The sequence below is a fragment of the Rhyacophila brunnea genome, unplaced genomic scaffold (assembly GCF_057557595.1).
Source record: "Rhyacophila brunnea isolate RB1 unplaced genomic scaffold, BYU_Rbru_1.0 scaffold_15, whole genome shotgun sequence".
NCBI classification, from domain to species: Eukaryota; Metazoa; Arthropoda; class Insecta; order Trichoptera; family Rhyacophilidae; genus Rhyacophila; species Rhyacophila brunnea.
In genome coordinates, this window is record NW_028232806.1 from 22,928,060 (window position 1) to 22,940,085 (window position 12,026).

Here is a 12,026-nt window from a genome sequence, read left to right on the forward strand (position 1 = left end):
CAAATATATATTATAAACATGGCTCCCACAAGGGGGGGGGCTGGCAGGACTCTAGCCTGGGGGCCCGGGCTCAAGACGGGCCCGGCGAAGCCAGTCGACCTGATAAGTGAGATAAACACACAACACAAATTTGCTTTAATAGTACAAAAAGTCATTTTCCTTCAATAGTGTTATTCCTTAAAATTATGTGGTTGTAAGATATTTTTTTAAATTGTGTATCGACACTCGACAACTCAAATGGATGTATTAAAATATACAACAAAAAACATAAATATTGAGACACATTAATTTTACCGCGTACACCATTTGGAAAACGCTACTGTAGAGCATCACACTGTCTTTATCCTTAGAGATAGGCAAGGGGGCCCGCCAAAGATCCTAGCATGGGGGCCCGGTTCAGGATTTTGGGGCCATGATTAAAAATACCTATAATTCACGAACGTCTATTTATTTTCGAATTTTATTCGATTGCGTGGCGCCCAGTTGTCCCGGCGCCGAATCATCCTAAACCACTTTTTTACTATTGTCACATAGAAAACAAATAATATAATTTACTTTATAACTAAATTTACAAGGTTTTAGGTGAACGACTTAAATGAAATCTGGTATTTTTGCATGTCTAAAAATGGAATTTTTTCTTACGTCTTCGTCTGGCATATGTTTATAGAGTATAGATAGACGAAAGTCTCACACTTGTGAGGGCACATCGAATATTCTCCACAGGCGCCGCGCATTGATGATTCCTGATTTAGGATAAGCATAATGTCCGACATGTTACTTGTTTTTAATGTATATACCACCGGTTTCCAGCCATTTATAATCTTATTTATGATCTTACGATCTCTCCGTCATATTTTCATAAAAAAAACACATACTATAAGGGTAAAAGAGAATCGGAAGATCTATACAACGGTGTTCAGACACGGTAGAAAGATACACAGTACCCCTGTGGCTAAGTTGATGAACGGAGCTTGTGACAGACATCGTGTGAATTCGCAATCATATTCACCTTTCTGTTGCTGTTCAATTGACGTATTATTTTAGTAATACGTAGCACAATAATTACCTACTGATTTTGTTAATATAGGTAAAAATATTGTAAGTTTACAAAAAACCACGTATAATAATAAAATAAGGGTGCTTGCAAAACAGCATTTTTCTCGAGATTTTACAAATTGGAAATATTATTGGGGAGGCGACCGTTTAAATAAAAATAAAATAAAACGATGGAAATATAATGCAATCAATGCTTGTTGTGTTTTTCGAGTAAATTCTGCGTAAATTTCTGTTAATCTAGTGTGTCAAAATGAATTAAAACCTTTTCAATTTCATTCCGAAGTAATGTTTTATTCATGTCGGTCTGAAATGGGGGTATAAACGTTACAGGGAGACCGACAGAAATGTCATAATAATTATTCAGAACGTTAGTGTGCTTCGCAATGGCAAAACAGAATGTGAAAAAGCTCTCGTTAAAACATTATTAACGCCGCTTTTCGAGTCGCGAGTGTTTTGCGTAATTTTAACGTAATTTCGGCGTAATTTTAGCGTAAAATTTCAAAGCAACCGTGCGAAATGCTAAAATTACTGTAAACGAGTTGGAAAGAAATCCTTTCAGGTGAAGGTGTTATCAACTTTTGTTTCGGTGACGTCCATCAAAATTAAACGAAAATAATAGGTATTGCGACGGGAAAAATACACGTATTGATTTTATAGACGGGTATTGGATACACGTATGTTCAATTTTTACCAAAATTGAATACCCACATCCACCATACCTACCTTTATGTTACAAAAACAATATTATGTAGTTAAACCAAATTCGCCTTTGATTTTCAATCTATTCGTATCTTTCAAATTCAATTTTCTTCAAAACGTCAATTTTTTATGTATAATTAACTATTTCTTTTATTCAACGAATAATTCACAAGATTTACGAATATATCATTCTGATTATTGATTTCTGAGAGAATATACCCAATAGAAAAAATCTTTTTCGAAAAAAAGTCTTAAATCTTGTGAATTATTCGTTGAATAAAAGAAATAGTTAATTATAAATTATTAGCAAGTGCAAGTAGTTACATCTAAAAAATATTGGAGAAATTCCACGACGTCGGTTAGTAATCAAAGTAATAGTAAATAGTTACCTACTTTGATTTAAGAAACAAAAATCGATTGCCAAAGTATCTTGATTTGGAAGAGCACTGATGAGTAGGTATTAAAATTGACCAATAGTTAAAATTTGTCGCAATTAGTATGTCACCTCGTAGCATAGTGGTAATGCACGGATCGGGGCGTAAACCTGGGAGATACGGGGTTCGATTCCCCGCCGGGTTGGCTTACCTTTTTTCGAAAAAGATTTTTTCTATTGATTATAATATATTCTCTCAGAAAGTGTTTTTCAAAATGATATATTTTTTATATATTAATATACCTATGAGTTGCTTAGAATTATAACTCACATATTCCAAAAATCTAGTTTTGAAATCATCGCAAAAACCATCAGAGCATGGTTTTTTGTAAAATAAAGAAATGTATTGAACTTCTTTAAATATTAATTCATTAGTGAATCAATTTACATTATTTTTTAAAGATATATATAATATTCATAAGGCCGCAGATACACAGTATACTATGCGAAATAGAGCTCCATGTTTGGTTAGAAAGCCTTGATGATAGAGCTCACATTATTCATTGAAAAATGTGAGTTATGACACCAATAGTCAACTTTGTCAATGGTTTTCTACTAATTTTCTTTATATTGATTAATGCACTTAGACACTATATATTTCACTCAAAAATGACAAAATTGCAAAATATGAGTTATGACTCTAGCCCACTCATATATTATAATATACTTAAAGGTACATATCTTATTCTTTTTACCACTACGACAGGCGATGATGCCCAATAATAGTAGTATATTTAATAATAGAAAAGAAACAATCTCAAATAACCAGAATATATTGTGACCTCGTTGAGAATCGAAGACGCTCCCGAATGAAATGCCAGCACCTTACGCACTGGACTACGAGAGCCGCCATCTTTTTCGTATTTCTCGGTGTTGATGATCCAGAATCCATTCAAAATCTCTCCTTTACATTCAGCAGGATCAATCGTATCAGAAGGTAATTAAAGAGAATGTTGGCCACCATCTTGGTATTTTATGAGCTTCTGTTTGAAAAATGATAAGCTTAACTTTTGTATTTACCGTTATAAATCATATGTTTAAACTGTAAATAATTTTAATCAGTTGGCAATTATTACAATAAAATATATATTTGCACCATTTTGGAATATAATTGGAAATACTAATATAAATTGAATTACCAAAGTGGCTCAATATTTTAAAAAAATTACCATAATGACATACCTATTCATCGTGTTAAAGTTTATTTATTCTCAAGTGAACAATTCGTTGGATTTTACGAGCTATGTCGCCTGACTATCCTTTACGCTCGATAGGTTTACAGCATTTTCCGTACCTACTAGAATTAATACAAAATTTCACAAACTGGTATACTTACAGCTTTATCCAATTAAAACCTTGTAATAATATTAATTAGCAGTATTAATTTTAAAATTATACTTCAAACTCAGACTTCTTCAATGAAAACCACTGGCTTGTGATTTCGGTTAGAATTTATTTTGCGGCGCTCCTGGTTAAAAATAAGCGACCACTTCTGAGAATATTTCACTTAGCACCGGAAATATTGTATATTAACTTACTTTTTCGGGTTAAGTATATTTTGAAATGGGAAGCTTTTTCCTAACGTTTTCAAAAGAACTCAAGTTTTACGCTCCTCTGTCAATTCGTATTGTTAAACTTTGAAAGCTCGCAGACTTCATTATTTTAGTAGTAGCTTTTAAATAAAGTTTCAACATTTAGTGGTTATAAAAATGATTAAGTATTTGGTTTTTGCAAGCATATTGGTAAAGAACTACGAAAAATGACTGACAAAATAAATTGATCTAAAATATAATATTAAAATTATAAAAAAAATATGTTTAAAAGTTTGTCGACGAATATAAAAAAAATGGCAGCTGATAAATGTAACCAACTTTTAACCTCGCAAAATAAATCTGATTGTGCAATTACACACAACAGACGAGAACCGGAATCATGAAACATATGGGCTGAAATATAATCTAAAAATATAATTATTTACCAGTATGGCAGATGGTTTTATAAAAGACAACATAGAAAATAAATATGCATATAGACAAAAGCACCAATACAAAATTATATTATTCAAAATATAATATCTTACTAGAGAGTCATAGTAAACATAATAATATTTCAGTGCATTTTTTTTAAAGTTTGCATACCTGAGTCCTGGCAGCATAATTGGTTAAACACTTTACGTGACACAATAATAGTAGGTCACTTTTGAAGAACTATTCAGGCGACCAAAAGCACCCATGTATGCAATACAAAAACTTAATGTCAGTAACTCAGTACCTATCCTTTTTGGAGTATTCCAAACATTTTTTGCATTCAAATTAATCAAACAATCATGAGATAATTTTCCCTGAGTTGGAATATATAAATACCGATTAAGTACCAATATATGCCATATATACGAGGGTGGGTCAATAATTCCTTAGAAAAAAGCATTAAAACAGTTTTTATTTTTGTATTTTTTTTTTATTTCTCAACATAATCTCCTTGGAGCTCAATACACTTGGTTAGACGTTTCTCAATATTTTTTAAACCGTCAGAAAAATAAGTTTTCGGAAGGTCCTCAAAATAAGCATTTGTCCGATCGATGACTTCTTCATTTGAAAAAAAAACGTTGTCCACTTAGCCATTTTTTTAAGTTTGGGAAAAGGAAAAAGTCACTGGGGGCTAAATCTGGCGAATACGGTGGGTGGTCGACCAATTCAAACTTCAATTCTTCAATTTTAGCCATTGATCGTAAACATGTGTGAACACGGGCATTGTCCTGATAAAAGAGGATTTTTTTCCTGTTTAAATGAGGCCGTTTTTCTTCAATTTTGTTTTTTAGCTGGTCCAATAAAGATGCATAATAATCCCCTGTTATTTTTTTTCCTTTTTTCAAATAGTCAACGAAAATAATTTCACGTGCATCCCAAAATACAGTAGCCATAACCTTACCAGCTGATTTGACGGTTTTCGCCTTCTTTGGACATGGTTTGCCTTCGCAATCCACTGCTTTGACTGTTCTTTCGTCTCGGGAGTATAGTGGTGTATCCATGTTTCATCTACAGTCACAAAGCGACGAAAAAATTCATCCGGATTGCGTTGCATGAGCGACAACAGGGCTTTAGAGGCCACCACCCTATTGCGTTTATTGTCGACTGTGAGCAAACGCGGCACCCATCTTGCAGAAATATTTTTCATGCCCAATTTGTCATGTAAAATAGAAATGACGCTACCTTTTGAGATCCCTGTAACCTCAATTATCTCACTCAACTTTAATCTTCGGTCACTTAACACCATATCGTGGATTTTATTGATCATTTCTGGTGTAGTCACCTCTACAGGACGTCCTGAGCGTGGTTCATCCTTTGTTGATGTACGACCACGTTTAAATTCATTTAACCAGTTATAAATAGTTGCAAGTGAAGGAGCAGATATGCCGTGAACTAAATCCAACTCATTTTTTATTTCCTTTGCTGTTAACCCTTTTATATTAAAATGTTTAATAACAGCTCTAAACTCAATTTTCTCCATTTTCCATTTTTCCATTTTCCACAAGCAAATTTTTTTTTTAAATGTACGAGAAACACACAACAACCCGACCAATCTGATTGAAACTCCGCAGCATACTGAATCGGTAGTGCCGCTGCATGAAAACAAACCGCTTACAGTACTAGTCGCGCCACCTGTCGGCTTTTCTAAGGACTTATTGACCTACCCTCGTATATACATATTATATTGTTAATATTGTTTGTTCGTTTTCCATCAACAATTAATACCTACATTGTTTTGAAGTTAATAGATAATTAAATTATTTGACAGTTGTTTTGAGTCGGTGAGTCGAAATCATCCAACCGCCGTAATGTTATGATCATAGACTAATGTACTATAATATAGTATAGTATATTATACTAGTTATCATCAACACAAAGAATTTTGTTTAACTCATAAAAAATGTATACTGTGAAATGGGGTGAGATTAGACCGATACTATTTTCATTACTTTTTGTAGCAAAGTTTGCCGCGTGATCGCATAAATCGTGTATAATATCATGATTAGTGTTTTTTTATGAAAACACTGTATTTTATTATATAATGAAAAATTTAGATACTTTTCTCCCGATACTATACCAGTATTGATAGTTTTTCTATAGTATGACAACACTAATCACGCATCTTACTATAAAATTCTATTTCGACATAAATATTTTTTCAACGGCCTTTAAAACTAAACACTTCCCGTTTTACATCATTAATCACCCATTTGTTTTTGTTTTGTTGTATAAAACAGAATGACACAATATGTAGCACTAAATTAATTTCCATAACACGACTTGTCTTCCAAATATATTATATCGTGGCGGTGTTTGCACTCTTCTCTCCGATTGTGCCCTATTTTTAACCTTTCTTCGCAAAAAGGCAGTGAAAAAGGCGCCTTTTCCGGTCGAATGTTTTCTTTTCCGGCCGGTGTCTTTTCTTTTTTTTTTGTTTGTGGTTTTTTTTCAGCCAGCTGCGACAGGCGGCCATTAATCATCACTCCAGTTTGCTGTGGCCATAATTCAGCTACATGAAATTTATTACTGATTTCAATATATTGTACGGATTCATTGACAGTTTTTAAATCGACAAATTAATTTAAGGTTTCATTGAAAATTTAATATTAATCCCTCTTTCTCTTTTGACATTCATAAATTGTCAAACCTAATAATATATCTACTTTTACTTTCCAAAATGCTGAGATAGGTACTAAAATTGTTTCTGAATGAAGTCCTATCCGTGATACAAAAATATACCTGGACATACAGTCAGGGCTCGAAATGGACCGGAACGCACCGGAGCGCTGTTCCGGTTCGTGAAATATGTAAAATTATCGCTCCGTCTCACGGACAAAATAATTTGACCGTCTGAACTAGATATGCCATAGATATAACAAGAAATCTAACACACTTATGTTTATAAAATACACATAACATTTGGTAGCCTTGTTAATATCCTCAGAAAATTTTCGAGCGCTCCAGTTCGTAAACTTTTCCGTTTCGAGCGCTGCATACAGTTGATAAAAAGAGTTTAATAAATGTATCATACTTGGTTGGGGTCATTAAGGACTCAATTTCCCATTTGTCGTGAAAATGATGTTTTGGTCTTCTTTTAACCACTAATTGCACTTGTCGTCAAACTATTATCGTATTGTACAAAAAGCTTGCTGCGGGACAGTACAGGAAAGTATGCATTAGTTCAAAGCTTCGGAATTCTTCTCTTTCTATCACTTCTACGGCAGTAATGTATTACGAATCAAATGATACGACAAGATCACGTGGGCTACCTTATGTGTAATTTGAAAACGACTTTCAAGTAAACTGGTTAAAGAATTAAAAATAGGAATGGCTAATACTTATTCTTCAAAATCACAATGAAATCATATTATATTACGTGTTTTGTTTATTTTCGTGCGATCGACGTGTTGGACATGTCTGTCTTCGTGATAGCTATGATATATATTAAATTTAGTAGTACCGTGTTATTAGATTACACAATAAAAATATGCATTTCTTAAATAATGAATATTATAGTTTGTAGAGACTGTTGACAGAGATTAGGATATTTCAATGAAATGGTTTGAAAATATTACCGATTGAAAAGTTTTCCACTGGTGATTTACTTTTTTGAAAGACTATGCGGTGACGAGTTTGGGAACTTGGATGCCTTATGTATTAACTTATTTTGAGGCCCCTTCGATAAACTTTCGTAAATTCACTTATTTGTAAACACAATTTACAAATAGTGAACTTTATCGAAATAACAAAGACGTTCACAATAAGACATGACAAACAAAGAAAAAGAATTAAAACAATATTTAAAAAACAAATAAACATAAATGTATGCTTTGGGTAATATTGTATAGGTACCCAATTTATGAAAAATATGCATAATTTAAAGTTTTTTGTATAATTGTATGGCCGGTTTGAATGCCTTTTTTTAAATATTCTAACAAACCAATTACCTACTCTTCTGCAACAGCTTCTTGGCTACGCTTCCAGGCGCTGCTGTCTACTAAATGGGAGGAGCTTGTTAGTTTATAATGGAAGTGCGGTTAAAAATGAGCGGAGCATGTTAGTTTACAGTTTTAACACGTAACCAAGAAGATGTTGCTGATGAGTACGTCATCTGCGTCGAAAAACATCGCCTCGCGACTGGGGTAAAATGTCGCGAAATTTATTCAATTTCAGAAAATGTGATATAACGTCTCCCTTTAAAAACAACATGTGACGTTAGTTATATAACAGCCTGGGCGCAGAAGTTAGAATGTAAAACAGTCAACAAAAGTGGTGTATACAAGTAATTTTCGTTCGTTTTTCAGACAAAGAATTTGTAATAATATGAGCGTATTTCATTCAAAATAATGTTTTATTCGACGCAGTGTAGGCGAGTGATAATAGCAATGCCCTCATCGATTCAGTGGCGTAGCAGCGAGGTTGGTCACCCGAGCCAGTTCACACTGGAGCCTTCCACCATTGTACGTTTCTCTTTGCGTAATCTGCAATCGCCCGCCTCATTGTTTTCTTTGTCAACGCCCCTTTCCCCATTCTACCACTTGCCCTCGGGAGCCGTCATTAACGCCCGCAAGGTTTTCATTAGGAGGATCCGAAATGCGTGATATTAAAAACTGAACAATGAAAGATGTCAAATTGAATTTAACTATTAATTAATCAATTTAAGTGATTTATTAGTTATCAATTAATTCCAAAAGCAGACATTTTTTTTATTATGACAGTAATACTAAGTAATTTGTTATTGATAGCACTGTTGTTTACATGATTTAACTACATTGTAATTGCTTTAAAATTAATTGAAACTTCTTTGTGCCGACGTTTTCGTATTTTGTAAAAAGTGTAACGCAAAATGCATTTAAGCGAATTTGTAAAATGCATGTGAAAAAACATATTTCTGTCTCTCTCATCTTCGGTATTCAGAATTATTATAAAATTACAAACCACAGATTGTGACAGTATTGCATTTATTATAGTCTGTAAAAATAACAAACTAGAAACAGTACCTATGTTCTAACGAGAATCTCAGACATTTCAATTAATTTATTTGTTTATTAAACTCTTTCAATTCAATGAATAATACACAAGATTCCGTAAAGTAGCATTCTTTATTGAACATACAAAATTCGGAAATACATTAGAAACACACCTATTGAAAAAAAAATCTTGAAAACATCATTAGTGACAGGCGGGACACGATCCCACGTTCATTGTATTCTCGCCAATGTCTTTTACCAACTTAGCCACATGCACAGCGCATATTACATATTATGCATCCGGGATGTTTATCAAATTTCGTTAATGTCGGTCTCTATCACGTTATTTATCTTAATTCCTAAATACTGTCAGAATCGCTACATTTTTTTTTATAATCTTTATTAAACTGTTCTTTTAGATTTAGACAATCGATAATTCACAACAATGCAGGATTCTTTATTTAACGTACATAATTCATATTACTTAAGGGGGGACATGCTCAGCGTAGGTAAAAATGGAGCTTTTGTTCTATCTTCAAAGCATGATCCTGGACATTCCTTAAAAGTTGTAGATAATCTATTTATATAATTTTGAAGCCTTATTATCCTTTATATTTATTTTAAACATTTGATGACTGCATAAAGTATTTTTATTACATAAAATAGTATTCTTTTAAACCTCTCGCTCTAATGTTTTAGAATATAGTCATATTTCAGTACATAACTGTGCAGTGGTGTTAAGATTTTTTACGTTTATTAATTTTTAAACGCATTTATAAAACCATCAGTATAATTTATATCGACATTATCATAGTGAAATATTTACGATAAAAAATTATATTGATAATCTCTGTGATCCCAAATTTGACAAGAATTAGGCATTTTATTATTCAAAAAATGGGCAAGATTAACACATTTGAAGATAATTCTAAAGATACTGATTATAAATTGGAAATTGAGATTTTTTTATAATATGTATTAAGTAATTATGCAATAATTTCCGTGGATATAATATTGCCATCTTGTTGAAATGGGGAAAATTCCGCATTTATATTTTCCCGTTGAACTTATGTTGGATGATATTGATTTTTTTTTCACTTATACTATCATTATAAAATATGCAGAAGTAATAAAATTATTAGATACATATGCATAAAAAATATGATTTACTTAATTTTATTAATAAATTCGCATAATAACAGGTGACCTTTGGACGCCGCTGTATTTCATACACCCCGTTTTCACCCTAGTTATGGAAGCTCTTTTGTGAGATGTCGCCCACCTGTTGCTAATGATTAAAACAATCGCTTGACATTTGACATTTTCAAACGAATTCTCATTAGTTGTATACAATATTCATTTGATTTCTCTGACGTCACCAAATCAATGTCTCACCTCGTGCGTTTACATAATAACAATTATTATACAAAACCCACTCATAATATCAGAACAATAATACGGCGATTTTCAACCATTACCCAACAGCACACTGGAGGAAAATCCTATGAAAGCAATTTAATACAACCTCTAAAAGTTCTCAAAAATTATTATTAATTCATCAATAATATTCATGCATAATTAATTATGTAAGTTAAAAAACATCGACCTTTCTATAGTTACCTAAAATATAAATGTATTTTACATGACATTCTTTTTATTTATATCTAATTATTGAGCTTCGGTATGGTCACAATCAAGAAATACAAAAATAAGAAGGTAAAATTATGTTAAAAAGATTTTTTATGCCTATTGATCTCTGTGTCATAATACGCGAACCATTTAAATAATTTTTAATTGCTACATTTAAATAACATGCTAATTGCATTTAATAGCCGTTTAACAGGGACACGGCAGTCGTGTCGTCCACGTCGAACGAGTTAAAGTTTGTCACGTAGGTGAACCGCGCATTCAGTATTGGTAATATTTGAGGACATTGGGCGGACTTTTTATTTCTAGCATATTATGGCTTGACCGTCATTCCATAATATAATGTTATTAATACATTTTTTCTGTCGTATCCCGAAGTTTTATGTGTTCTTGAATACAAAATAGTACATCTACGATCTAGACGGGTGGCGAATGAGTGTGGTGTTATTTTTGTGAAAACATTATAATATTATGGTGCACTCTCTAATCTTTTCTGACGTGTCCACAGATGCAAATGGAGAAAGAGAAGTGGAACTACGACTTCGACAACATCCAGACCCAACTGGACAAAGCCCTCGGCCAAGCCACCAGGATGCAGAAGGAGAGAGAGACTGTCCAGCTGGAAGCAGATAGATTGAGAGACAAACATGATAAAGCACAGGTAAGAAATGCATTGATTGATTCTATATTTTTTGCTATTTCATAAAAACAGAACCGGAGTAGTTATTTATGAAGAGCAGGGGTGCAGTAATTTACTATCTGATCGGAAATTAAGAATAATTCAGTGTTCAATGGGGATCTGAGCTAATATTAATACAAATTATTAGAGTTAATAAACTGTTTCTTATATTCAACGAATAATTCACAAGATTTTGAGAATGTAAAATTCCATAATATATTGAACATGCATAACTTGAAAACACCTCAGATATATACCCACTAGAAAAAATTATATTTTGAAAAAAATCCACCGTCCAGTAATATCCCAAAATATCTCGTCGAGCTTCGTATTTTTTCAAAAAATGATTTTTTCTACTGGGTATTTATATATCTGAGATGTTTTTTTGTTTTTTGATCAAGATACCTGGAAAAATTAATTTTCCAAAATTTCAATGAGAGGTTCTCGAGAATTATAAAAATTGTTACTAGGCAAAAATGACAAAAGGAAAATTAAAAACGGAAAAGGAAATATGC

At 32.6% G+C, this 12,026-nt stretch overlaps 1 protein-coding gene across 5 annotated transcripts in view; it reads left to right on the forward strand.

Annotated features, from left to right (window-relative positions):
• Positions 1 to 12,026, forward strand: part of brp (ELKS/RAB6-interacting/CAST family member bruchpilot) — a 232,930-nt gene that overhangs the window by 187,093 nt on the left and 33,811 nt on the right. For all 5 annotated transcript variants that reach the window (XM_085943333.1, XM_085943332.1, XM_085943336.1 and 2 more), the window contains one exon: positions 11,341 to 11,493. In XM_085943333.1, the coding sequence (XP_085799459.1) occupies positions 11,341 to 11,493 (153 nt within the window). The remainder of the gene's footprint in view (positions 1 to 11,340; positions 11,494 to 12,026) is intronic.